This window comes from Sciurus carolinensis, chromosome 14, assembly GCF_902686445.1.
Source record: "Sciurus carolinensis chromosome 14, mSciCar1.2, whole genome shotgun sequence".
Classification (NCBI taxonomy): Eukaryota; Metazoa; Chordata; class Mammalia; order Rodentia; family Sciuridae; genus Sciurus; species Sciurus carolinensis.
The window spans coordinates 27,211,502-27,225,424 of record NC_062226.1 but is presented as its reverse complement, the minus strand read 5'-3'; the positions used below and the strand labels follow the sequence as shown (position 1 = coordinate 27,225,424).

The 13,923-nt window shown below is 37.8% G+C and overlaps 1 protein-coding gene across 2 annotated transcripts in view; it reads left to right on the top strand.

The window, feature by feature from the left end:
- The window catches only part of Fktn (fukutin), an 87,798-nt gene that overhangs the window by 9,385 nt on the left and 64,490 nt on the right, over positions 1–13,923 (top strand). For both annotated transcript variants that reach the window (XM_047525343.1, XM_047525342.1), the window contains exon 2: positions 1,140–1,326. In XM_047525343.1, coding sequence (XP_047381299.1) covers positions 1,222–1,326 — 105 coding nt within the window. In that variant the 5' untranslated portion in view covers positions 1,140–1,221. The remainder of the gene's footprint in view (positions 1–1,139; positions 1,327–13,923) is intronic.

Genomic DNA, 13,923 nt, shown 5'->3' with positions numbered 1-13,923 from the left:
AAAGCCATATAAAACTTAGACATCAAGTAGTCGAGGTGTTAGCATATTTGAAGGAATGAAGATAAACAGTAGATAATCTAAATATATTTAATCAAAAGCAAATATTGGAGAAAGGGTAGAAAGATATATGATTATATTAAATTTCTTAAAGAAATGAGAGATGGCATACAAAATGAAAGAACAAAAATGTTTATCTTGGTGTTCTTTATGTTTGCAAAAAAACTGAGAACATACATGGGATGTTTATAAAAACTGACCACATCCTAGGTCCCACACTCACAAAAAAAAAAAAAAAAGAAAAGAAAAATCTCAAAAAGCTATCATATGTGCCTTGACCAGAAATTTTCTATGTCTTCTATGGAAGTGGATTTCAATATGGTCCACTGTTGGAAGCTGTGAATGAACTGTGGGCATGTCTGAGCCATCTCTAAGTGGACTTGAGCTCCTCAGAGAACTCTGGGTATAATCTCAGCCATCTGAGACCACTTTGTTGCCTTGGCTAACCTCCTGCTCCACGAGAATTCTGTGACTCTGCATTATTGACTCAGACAGCCTCAGGTTCAATGAAACTCCACAGAGGTGGAGAGAGATACCAATGCGCCCAGCTAGACTTGTGGCGCCAGCTGCCTGGAGGAGGAATTACTGTGCCAGTAATAAGTCCCCAATCAGGCCAATTTCCCCACAGCCTCTTGCTTCTTGTTTATCTTGAAGAACCCCCTCCTCACAATAAATAAAGCATTTGCAGGCTTTTTCCTTTTGTTAGTATAAGATCTATCACATCTTTTCCACCTGTAAAGCTGCCACTTTCAATATATGTATTTCTTGTGTCCTTTGTTTTAGTCCTTAATACTACTTTTCCAGCCTTTTATTTACAGCTGACCCATACCTCTAAGGGTTACTTATTCCCTTCTCATGCAAGCAGCAGGTGAGAATCCACATCATCTAGGAACTTACCAGAGCGCTTATTCAGAGGTACCACACCAAATCTGTTGGATCAGAAACTTTGCCCCTCCTGCAAATTCCTGTTGGTCAGAATGTTCTGTGGAACTTTAGATAACTACCTATGCTGTTGCTTATTGTTAAAGGTAAAAATAACATACAGGCTTTGGTCTCTTCAAAAATACATTTTTAATTCACAGAAAGCAAGATTATCTTCCTATCCAAAAAGATGAAAACAGCCTGGCTACTTTCAAAAGACAACCAAGTGAACACCACAGACTAATGAGTAGAATCAATAAGAACGTGATTTTGGCCCTCTTAACATTGACAAGTTCGGCATTTCTGCTGTTTCAGTTATACTACTACAAGCATTATTTATCAACAAAGGTAATTTTTCCTTTTTTTTTATCTTTAGACTTCACTTTAGTTGTATATTTTCTTAAGAGTTCTCTTGCAGTACATAAATTAATCAGTTTTTCAATTTTTGCAGAAACAAAATGTATTACTGAGAAACAAGCTTTTACTGAGATTCTCATCTTTGCATGATGTAGCAAGCCATTCAGAATTATAGTTAAATGTTTTCATAATTACACATTGAAGTCAAAGCTGCCAAGTTGCAGTGATGTTTATTGAAATTTTCTGATATATAAAAATTATTTGCTACAAAAAGTATCTCATTTTGTAGCAAATTTGCCCTTCAGATTTCTTCATCCTGTATATACAATGCATGCAATTTCAAATTTCAGGATTAAAGTATTTTGGGGTGCCTAAAATAGCCAGTACATGCATCATTCCTCTGTTTAATTTCTTATGTTGCAGCAAAGATGATGTGCAGATGCACATACTTACACAAGAGATTGGGGGGATGTTAGTTTGTTATAGAGGAGAATACAATAAAAGGAATGCAATTAGTAAGGAAAAAAGGCTGCCAGTAGAAGAAACTAAATGGCAATGTGTGTGTGTGTTGAGCTCATATATATATGAACTTATAAATAGGTTTATAAATATATATGAACTTATACAGACGTGTGCATGCAGACACACATATATATAGTAAATGTATGATGGATTGAGAATTCTTTATTCAAAATGGTTAGGACTAAAAGTATTTCAGATTTTATTTTGTTTTGTTTTCTGAATTATTTGCATATATATATAATGAGATATTTTGGAGCTGGAACCCAAGGCCAAACATGAAATTAATTTGTTTCATATACACCGTATACACATAGCTTGAAGACAATGTTATATGATGGTTTTGGTGCATCTGCATTTTGACTGTGACTGTCAAATGGGGTCAAATGTGGAATTTTCCACTGATATCATGATGTCCCTCAAAAAGTTTTGGATTTTCAGATTAGGGCTTTTCAGAGAAGGAGAGAGAGAGAAATCTTTGGAGGAGGTTTATCATTACTAATGTAAAATCCTGCAAACTCCAGAAAGCATGACTGTTTCCCATACTGTGAGGCAGTGTTTATGCTGAAGATTCATTTTGTAGATTCATGTAAGTTTTTAAAAAACTTATAATAGATTTAGAAAATATAATGTTTTTGTTTACTCTCTGTGGAGGTAAAGATCTACTGTTTTCTCCAGGAGAAAAGATCACAGAAAAAGGCATCCTTCAGTTTTCATAGATGAGATTTACCTTACTCGCCTTCCGTCTACTTCATCCCTGTTAGATCAGAACTACTTTGTGTGGAGGAGAGGTCACCTCCTTTTGAGGACACATGTTTGCCATTAGCAAGATATAGCCACCCAATCTGGTCATCCAAAGATAAGGGCCAAAGCGTACTGTTGTTTCACATTGAGCCGTTTTATTAGTGTCAACAGTGGAGACCATTTAAAACCGGGTGCTCTTACTGTGCATTTGGGTGATTCACTTTCCTGGGCAACATGTGAGGAGTAGAGGGCTGCTTACCAGAGTGCTCACCACTTGCTCAGTGGTGTTCACTTTTGCTCATGAAACACTCCCCTCTGAGTTCTGGAAGTGAAAATGATAAACGGACAGGCTTTCTGGAAGTGTTTCCATGCTTCCATGAAAAGTTTATTACAAACCAGGCGTGATGACACATACTTGTAATCCAAGGTACTTGGTAGGCTGGAGGCAGGAGGATTGCAAATTTGAGGGCAGCATGGGAAATGTAGCAAGATTTTGAAATTTTAAAAAGGGCAGGAAATGTAGCTCAGTGATACAGCACTTATCTAGCATGTACAGGGCTCTGGATTCAATTCCCAGTACTAGGAGGAAAAAAAAATTATATTTGATAGTTGTATTAGTTACTGAGGCTGAAATCAAGAAGAGAGAAGATAAATACAGAAACAGCTTTTTCCTAGGACTGTGTCAATCAGGATACTGTTTTGAGGATTTAAGAAAAAAGCCCATGAGTTACTGATGAGGCGGCTGTAAACAGGGCAAGTGACAGATGTAATGAAAGTCTCAAGGCCTGTCCAAGGAGAGGTCCCAGCACTGGCTGCGTGAGCATTATTTACATGAAGGTGAACAGATGGATATATTTGATCAAATTCTGTGGGGTCCCTGCATCAGAATTCTGTTAAGCATTTTGAATCTACAGCAACACATGTATTTCCGCTGCTGTTGTAGCCGCAACCTCCAGATCTTACTTCTTTGAGATACTTAAGGTGGTCAGAATGTCACACATGACATTTTCCACTGAATGTAGTTATTTTGATTTTCTTGCTATTTGTTGCTGTGATGTGTTGAGGTATAGGATGATCAACACTATAGGACAATCAAAAGAGATCAATTAAATTTGATACTTTATGCCGTTTGAAGAGGAGAAAGTTAAAGAACAACACAATTTTGATTATAAGCTAGAAAAGTATAATTCAGTTTTCAGAAGTTGGCATCAGTGGGCCGTGTCAGCATGGTCAGATGATCACCCCCTTTGAAGGGTCATTCCCCTTGACTTAAAAAAAATGGATGCCAGTAAGGTTCCTTTCAACACTGCTATTGGTATACAAATGTCCACTTATAGCACATTCATTTATGTCTTTAAGTTATATAATCTAAACGTTTATTTCCTCTTCTCTCTTTCTTTTATCATTGTTTTGGTTTTGTTTTGTTTTTGCAACTTAGCAGTCTTTGGAGTGTTGATCCTCCTCCTATCTCACTGTGTACCCCAGCAGTGTTTATACTTTGTGCTGAAGATTCATTTTGTAGATATAGCCATATCCATGTAAGTTAAAAAAAAAACAGTTACAATAGATTTATAAAACATAATAGTTTACTTAAAGGATTTAACATGTGACTAGTGCAAGCACCTAAAGTTTAAGGTCATAAAAAAATAAAAAACTTAAGTTGAAAGGGCAAAAAAAAAAAAAAAAAGTATCTCAGTTAGGTGAATCCAGTGGCAGTTGTTGTATACATTATCAAAATTATTTTACTATAGTGTACACTTTAATTTAGAATCTACCAGGGAAAAGTAATAATATAAGTGGCCTCTATCTATATCTATAGAAATAAAGAAGTAGAGATAATGTTTGGAAACTAATAGTTTCTTCCAGTAATAGTGAATGCCTGCAGCACCACCATGTTGAGAAGGACTATAATACTTTTCAGCAACTTCAGGAAAGGTTATGCTAATATCTATCATTGGTTAAGGAAGAAGAGGTATTTGCTAACTTTTTAGTTAAGGAGACCTACTTCTGTCTATTTTAGGGTCTGACCACAGAATCTGTTTGTCCCTAGCTGGTCAGACAAGGTTAGCTTTTCTGTGACCCACTAAATGAGGTCTGAATAATTCAGTTATCTGATAACATTAAAAACGATTAACTGCTATAACTATTGTGTCTGCTAAAATTCTGTAGATGAGTAGAATAACCCTCCAGATATTTGAAGTATAAACTGTTGTAGTATGGTAACCTTGTGAGCACATATATGGGCTCCAACTTTCAAGAACAGATTTACAATGAGGTTATGTTCTGATTAGCCCATCATGAGTTGAAAATATTATAAATCAAAAATGCATTTTAATATGCCTAGAATAGTACACAATAGACCATCAGTTGTGTATCTTTGAGATTGCATGAGTGACAGCTGTCAAGCATCATCAAAATGTAGTACTGCCTCTTGCTAGCCTGGGAAAAGTTCAAAATTCAAAGTAGTTTCTACACAGTGTATATTACTTCACACCATCAGAAAGTCAAAAAATTGTGAGTCAAACCATCATAAATTGGGAGTCCAATCGTATGTGGCTTACATCTCACACCAAAAAGGCAAAGACATGTCTCTAGGACTGTCTAGGGTATGATTAGGTGGTCATTGATTTAAAAAAAAATTTTTTTGGTTGTAGATGGACAAAATACCTCTATTTATTTATTTATTTATGTGGTGCTGAGGATTGAACCCAGCACCTCACAATGGTAGGGGAGTGCTCTACTGCTGAGCCACAACCCGGCCCTGTTCATTGATTTTTACTGCACCTATCTGGATTATAATTTTGTGTGCTCATTCAGACTGTATTGATTGATCAGTTGTTATACACAGAATACTTAGCAGGAACACAGAGATAAGTGGAACAAAGGTCAAGAGACCTGTAATTTGATAAATGTAGCAATAGCAATAATTCTCGATTTGAGGGGTTATATAGTTCTGGGTTTAGAAAGTTCAAATCCTCATTTGTTGTTTGACTTTCAAAAAGTCACTTAACCTCATTGAGTCTCAGTTTCTTTAAATGGGGCTAATAGTAACTCTGGTTGAGATAATGTATGTGATGCATCTAATTTAGTTTGTGATATATGGTAGATGCTTAGAAGATGATAACTATTAATAGCTTGTGTTTTCTATTTCTTTTAAGCTTTAATCACAGTTTGATAAATAAAATTGAGTTCAATTATTATAGTGTTCTTAGGAGCCTCCATTTATCACTTTCATAAATGATAACTCATTTTCATAAATGAGTTAACTGGGGCCCAAGCATATTAAGTTCTTGCTCATAAGATTGAAAAGATATGAAAAGAGATGACTTTAAGGATTGCTGAAACACAACAGAAAATAATAAAATATTAATGCTTAGGTGGAGGAAAGATAAAGCAATGTTTGTGTAAAGCTGAGAGTAATCCAAACCTTATGTTGTCTTGACTTAGTCAAGATAAACCACACTAGTACCTTCAGTAATTAGCTACTTAGGAGACCACTTACAGAGTTGTGTACTAAGATATCTTTGTGTTATATTTTAAACCCACGTGTGTTTGTCTAAAAGGAGAGAGTTGGAAGAGGAGTTTGGATTTTAAGTTTGGCAGTTATCATTCACAGAGAACAATTTCATATGTCATCATTAGAAATGGAAATTAAGGACTGGGGATGTAGCTCAGTAGATAGAATAATTGCCTTACATGCACAAGGCTCTGGGTTCAATCCCCAGCATACACACACACACACACAAAAAAAAATACTAAATAAATAAAAATTTTAAAAAATAAAAATTAATCTCATAGCCATTTACATCATATGCAACAAACTAGAAATTTTTAGAATTTAAAAAATTTCTGGAATTTTTACTTATTAAAATTAAGAAACTTGATTTTCCCTTCATCTTTGTTGTCTTGTTTGTTCCACTTTGCTCTGAAGAATAATAATAGGTCATTTATGGAAGAAGAATATTATATTTGGTAGTCTGATTTAATATGGCAAACTTTAATAAGTACTTCTTCCCCTGTTCATCTCCCACCCTTCCCACTTTTGCAGTGTCCCGGAGAAATGTAAAAATTTTGCTTTAATAATTAGAATTATTAATAATTGTTAATAATTCATTCTAAATTATTTAAGTTTTCTGACCAAACAGTTTCAATTAGTAAACATAGTTTTCTCACCATTCCAAATCACATTTATGAGTCCAGTCCATTATAAACTTCAGTGGCTCAGGAGTATTTCTACCATAAGGAAAGGCACTGACAGGCAGAAGGGAAAGGCTACCTGGAGTCTACCGTGTTGGATTCCCCATAGTCAGTGTTTCTTATCCTTAGGTTTGAGAGTTTTTGAACAAATGAAAAAATCAGTTATTGAAGACTTTAGATTTTTAAAAAAATATTGGCATTTGATTCTATATGGGCATGTTTAAAGATAATGCAGATTAAGAAATTGGAATTTTGATTCCTGTAAGAAACTGGCTGTTGAATTCTGCTTTCGAAAATAACAGAATTTTTTTCTTATTATTTTTGGAATGCTTTTCCTTTATGGCAAATATTTATTTGACTCAGTTATCAGTGGAATTCTGTAACCACCAAATTTTTTCTTCCAGTCCTTGTTGATAATATGATTATTTCCATCCACTCATTTATTCCTGTCCCTTAAAGTTCACTATAAATATCCCATAAAAAATGTTTTATAATATATTTAGGCTTTTTTAACCTACTGACTTTAACTATATGGCATAGTTTTTTTTTTTTTTTGTCAGAACATTCAGTCATTTGTCAAGTATTTGTTGAAAGCTTACTATGACTCAAGCACAGTAATGACAAAGTTTAATCTTTGCTTTCTAGGAACTCACAAATTGGGGAAATTTGGTGTTATGGTTTAGATCTAAAAATATCCCCCAAAGAGCTCATGTGTTAGGCTGTTGGGACTAATGACACGTTAACTAACTCAGACTGACTTCTTACTCCCTGGCGAGTGAGCAAGATCAAGGCCTCAAAGGTGGTTTCAATAGTTAATGACAATAAACTGGACCATCGTCAGGGATTGGTTAACGACAGTTCCGCAAACGTGATAGCTTGTGCTTGCCATATAGTCCAATGGGACTCTCGCCTGCGTGAACCCCCCTGCCTTGCTGACCTTTAAGCCAATTGGTTCCCACCTAGCCCCCACCCTACATAAAAGCTGTGTGACTTCCTCAATAAACGAGTTCCTGCTGTGACGGGTCTCCCTGACACGTCTGATTGTCCTCCACCCAGAGGGCTGGGAGCAGGCGGTCAGTCGGCCCTACCTATCCCGGTCTGACCTTGTTGGGGAGTGTCCCTTTCCCTTGTCACTGGTCGAGAAGAGCAAGGGGGCTTAAGACCCTGACATCAGGCAATATAACAATGTTCAGAGGCAAAAAGATTGGATTATAAAAGCTATAACTTCATCATTGTTAGATTAATAATTGGGACTGCTGGGTAGTAACTGTAGTCAGGTGTGGGTATAGCTGTAGGTCACTGGGGGCATGGTATTGGACTATGTATGTCCAAAGTCCCTTTCTTCCTCCCTTCCTTTATCTTCTCTGTCTCTGCTTCCCAGCTACCATGAGCTGAGCAGCTTTATTCTACTATGCCCCTCCTCCATGATGTTCTGCCTCACCTCAAGTTCAGAGCAGTAGGGTTGGTTCAGGGATGAAAGACGTTTTGAGTTGTCCTTTTAGAAATGAGTAGGAATTCTCCAGGTGAACTGGGGAATGAGAAGTCCATTACAAATAAAGGAAACAGCCAATTCAAAGAGAATGAGCTATGTGGATGTCTAGAGGAGGAGCATACTAGAAATCAAGAAAGTACAAAGGGCCTGAGCCAGGAATAAACTGGCAGTTTTGAGAACAGCATAGAAATTAATGTAACTATAGTGGAGTAAGAGATGGGGAGAATAGTGGGTAAGACCAGAGTTCCATGTTGTATGTCTAAGCCATTAGAAAGATTGGTTGAGTCTTATTCTGAGTAAGATTGTGAGAGCGGTTTCAAGATGGCGAACTAGAGGGTGGCTGCATTTCATGTTGCTCCAGGACACAGGATTCAAAAGAGGAGATAATGAGAGACTTGGGACCAACTCAAAGTCACCGGGTGAGTCTCTCCCGTTGGGGAGGCATCCCGGATGGGGCGGTAGTCCCGGAACGCAGGGAACTTTGTGAAGTAGAGCTGCCCGGCGAGACGCCCCTCCCCCTGCTGAAGCGGTAAACACGGACAACTGGGATCATCGTAGAGGTGGCTGCTCAGCACAGCGCTTGGACTCAGAGCAACCACTGGGCTTCAGGTGGCTGCCTGAGGAGGAGCTGCGTGGCAAGCTGTTTGGACTCAGAGCGATTGCTTCTGAACACCGGGGGGCTGCCCAGAGGAAGAGGAGGAGCGCAGCGGGTCGCTTGGTCTAGGAGTGATTGCATAAGAGCTACAGGCGGTTGCCAGAGGAGGAGGCGAGTGGTGAGTTGTTTGGACTCAAAGCGACCGCTCCTGAACACTGGTGGCCTGCCTGGAGAGGAGCGCGGTGGGTTGCTTGGTCTCCGAGCGACTGCTCCTGAACACCTGGGGGGCTACCCCGAGGAGGAAGAGGAATAGGGCAGGTCACTTGGACTCGGAATGACTGCCTAGGACTACGGGCAGTTGGCGGGAGGAGGAGAGGTGAAGTGAGTTGCTTGGACTCCTAGTGACTGCGTCGGAACACTGGGCAGCTGTCCCGAGGAAGAGGTGTGTGGCGGGTCTCTGAGACTCAGAGCTATTGTACAGGGCTCCAGGTGGCGGCTCAGAGGAGGGGCCGCATAGCCAGGCGATTAGGTGCAGAGCAGGGTCCCAGGACCTAGGCGGCTTCTTGCTGGAAGAGCCACACTGAGACACGCTTAGGGGTGGAGCGAAGTTTCCAGGACTGCGGGCAGATTGTCTGAGGACAGGTAGCCTAAGGAGACTCGTCTGCGAAGGGTGAGGCTCCCAGGCCCAGGAGGTAGGTCCAGGCCCCTGGGAACGTTGCAGAGGAAGGCAGCCCAGCACAGGCGGTAGTTGTAGATTGAGGGAACCTCTAGGAGGGGAACTGACCAGCGAGATCTCCCAACCGGGTGAGTCTTTCCTGCTGGGTGAGGTTTTCCCACAAGGACGGTAAAACCAGAGACACAGATACAAACAGGCCTTGCCTCAGCCCACAGCCTAGTTCCCCTTTAGATGACCATTGGACAACAAGTGGAGGCACCTCTGCCCACTATCAGGGAATATACCCCACCTGAGGGTCACCACCCCTAGAGAGGCAGCTTCCTTGTGGAACACCGCATTGTCAACTTCCTCCAAGACTTCAGGCTACTGAAGGATAAGAGGGGATATACTAGCAATCTTCAGGGACATTATAAGTCAATAGAGGAAATCTGCAATATCTTAATGATCCACTGATTCCTGAACAGTATGAGAAAACAAGGGAAGAAAATGCCCCAAACAAATCTAGATGTTACATCAATAAAATCCAACGACAACATGGTAGAAGAAATGACAGAAAGGGAGTTCAGAATGTACATAATTAAAATGATCAGGGAAGCAAACGATGAGATGAAAGAGCAAATGCAGGCATTGAATGATGAGATGAAAGAGCAAATGCAGACATTGAATGATCACATCTATTGCGACAGTTAAAAGAGCAAATACAGGAAGCAAAAGATCATTTCAATAAAGAGTTAGAGATATTGAAAAAAAAAGCCAAACAGAAATCTTTGAAATGAAGGAAACAATAAACCAAATTAAGAACTCCATAGAAAGCATAACCAATAGGATAGAACACCTGGAAGACAGAACCTCAGATATTAAAGACAAAATATTTAACCTTGAAAACAAAGTTGAACAAACAGAGAAGATGGTAAGAAATCATGAACAGAATCTCCAAGAACTATGGGATATCATGAAAAGGCCAAATTTGAGAATAATTGGGATTGAGGAAGGCTTAGAGAAACAAACCAAAGGAATGAACAATCTATTCAATGAAATAATATCAGAAAATTTCCCAAATCTGAAGAATGAAATGGAAAATCAAGTTCAAGAGGCTTATAGGACTCCAAATACACAAAATTACAACAGACCCACACAAAGGCACATTATAATGAAAATACCTAACATACAAAATAAAGACAGAATTTTAAAGGCTGTGAGAGAAAAGAACCAAATTACATTCAGGGGGAAACCAATACGGATATCAGCAGATTTTTCAATCCAGACCCTAAAAGCTAGAAGAGCCTGGAACAACATTTTTCAAGCTCTGAAAGACAATGGATGCCAACCAAGAATCTTATACCCAGCAGAACTTACCTTCAAATTTGACGATGAAATAAAATCATTCCATGATAAACAAAAGCTAAAAGAATTTACAAAAAGAAAGCCAGCATTACAGAACATTCTCAACAAAATATTCCATGAGGAAGAGATAAAAAACAAAGAAGCAAATCAGCAAAGGGAGGAATTATCCAAAGGAACTGTCTAATAAAGGAGGAACCAAGTTGTGTCAAAAAATAAATAAATAAATAAAATTTTAAAAATGAACCAAATGACCGGGAATACAAATCATATCTCAATAATAACCCTGAATGTTAATGCCCTGAATTCATCAATCAAAAGACATAGACTGGCAGAATGGATTAAAAAGAAAGATCCAACAATATGTTGCCTGCAAGAGACTCACCTCATAGAAAGAGATACCCATAGACTAAAGGTGAAAGGATGGGAAAAAACATACCATGCACGTGGACTCAGCAAAAAAAGCTGGAGTATCCATCCTCATTTCAGATAATGTGGACTTCAAGCCAAAGTTAGTCAGAAGGGATAAAGAAGGACATTTCATACTGCTTAAGGGAAGCATAAATCAGCAAGATATAACAATCATAAACATCTATGCCCCAAACAGTGGCTCTTCCATGTATGTCAAACAAATCTTTCTCAATTTTAGAAACCAAATAGACCATAACACAACAATACTGGGTGATTTTAACATGCCTCTCTCACCACTGGACAGATCTTCCAAACAAAAATTGAACAAAGAAACCATACAGCTCAATAACACAATCAATAATTTAGACTTAACAGACATTTATAGAATATACCATCCAACCAAGAGCGAATACACTTTCTTCTCAGCAGCACATGGATCCTTCTCTAAAATAGACCGTATATTATGCCACAAAGCTAACGTTAGCAAATACAAGTATCAGATCATAATGGATTGAAGTTAGAAATAAATGAAAGAGTAAAAATCTCCAACACCTGGAGATTGAACAATATGCTATTATATGATGAATGGATAACAGAAGATATTAGGAAGGAAATTAAAAAATTCTTAGAGGTAAATGAGAATAAAGAAACATCATATCAAAATCTCTGGGACACTATGAAAGCAGTACTTAGAGGAAAATTTATTTCATGGAGTGCATTTAATAAAAGAAGTAAAACTCAACAAATAAACGACCTAACACTACAGCTCAAAGCCCTAGAAAAAGAAGAACAGACCAACACCAAAAGTAGTAGAAGACAGGAAATAGTTAAACTCAGAGCTGAAATCAATGAAATTGAAACAAAAGAAACAATACAAAAAATTGACAAAATAAATAGTTGGTTCTTCGAAAAACTAAACAAAATTGATAAACCTTTAGCCACACTAACAAAGAGAAGACGAGAGAAAACCCAAATTACTAAAATTCAGAATGAACAAGGAAATATCACAACAGATACGATTGAAATACAAAACATAATTAGAAGCTATTTTGAAAATCTATACTCCAACAAAATAGAAAATTTCGAAGACATCAACAGGTTTCTAGAGTCATATAAATTGCCTAAACTGAACGAGGAGGACATACACAATTTAAATAGACCAATTTCAAGTAATGAAATAGAAGAAATCATCAAAAGCCTACCAACAAAGAAAAGTCCAGGACCAGATGGGTTCTCAGCCGAGTTCTACAAAACCTTTAAAGAAGAGCTCATTCCAATACTCCTCAAGTATTCCATGAAATAGAAGAGGAGGGAATCCTCCCAAACTCATTCTATGAAGCCAATATCACCGATACCTAAACCAGACAGAGACACATCGAGGAAAGAAAATTTCAGACCAATATCCTTAATGAACATCGACACAAAAATTCTCAACAAAATTTTAGCAGATCGCACACAAAAACATATTAAAAGACGGTGCACAATGATCAAGTGGGTTTCATCCCAGGGATGCAAGGTTGGTTCAACATCAGGAAATCAATAAATGTAATTCACCATATCAATAGACTTAAAGTCAAGAATCACATGATTATTTCAATAGACGCAAAAAAGCATTTGATAAAGCACCCCTTCATGCTCAAAACACTAGAAAAAAATAGGAATAGTGGGAACATTCCTTAACATTGTAAAGGCCATATATGCTAAGCCCATGGCTAATATCATTCTAAATGGTGAAAAACTGAAAGCGTTCCCCCTAAAATCTGGAACAAGGCAGGGATGCCCTCTTTCACCACTCCTATTCAATATTGTCCTTGAAACTCTAGCCAGAGCAATTAGACAGACCAAAGAAATTAAAGGGATACGAATAGGAAAAGAAGAACTCAAACTATCCCTATTTGCTGATGATATGATTATATACTTAGAGGAACCAGGAAATTCCACCAGAAAACTTTTAGAACTCATAAGTGAATTCAGTAAAGTAGCGGGATATAAATCAATGCACATAAATCTAATGCATTTTTATACATAAGTGATGAATCTTCAGAAAGAGAAAGTAGGAAAACTACCCCATTCACAATAGCCTCGAAAAAAATAAAATACTTGGGAATCAATCTCACAAAAGAGGTGAAAGACATCTACAATGAGAACTACAGAACACTAAAGAAAGAAATTAAAGAACACCTTAGAAGATGGAAAGATCTCCCATGTTCTTGGATAGGAAGAATTAATATTGTCAAAATGGCTATACTACCAAAAGTGCTATACAGATTCAATGCAATTCCAATTAAAATCCCAATGTTGTACCTTACAGAAATAGAGCAAGAAATTATGAAATTCATCTGGAAGAATAAGAAACCCAGAATAGCTAAAGCAATCCTTGGCAGAAAGAGTGAAGCAGGAGGTATCGCAATATCAGATCTTCAACTCTACTACAAAGCAATAGTAACAAAAACAGCATGGTATTGGTACCAAAATAGAAAGGTGGATCAATGGTACAGAATAGAGGACATGGACACAAACCCAAATCAATACAATTTTCTCATACTAGACAAAGGTGCCAAAAATATGCAATGGAGAAAAGATAGCCTCTTCAACAAATGGTGCTGGGAGAAT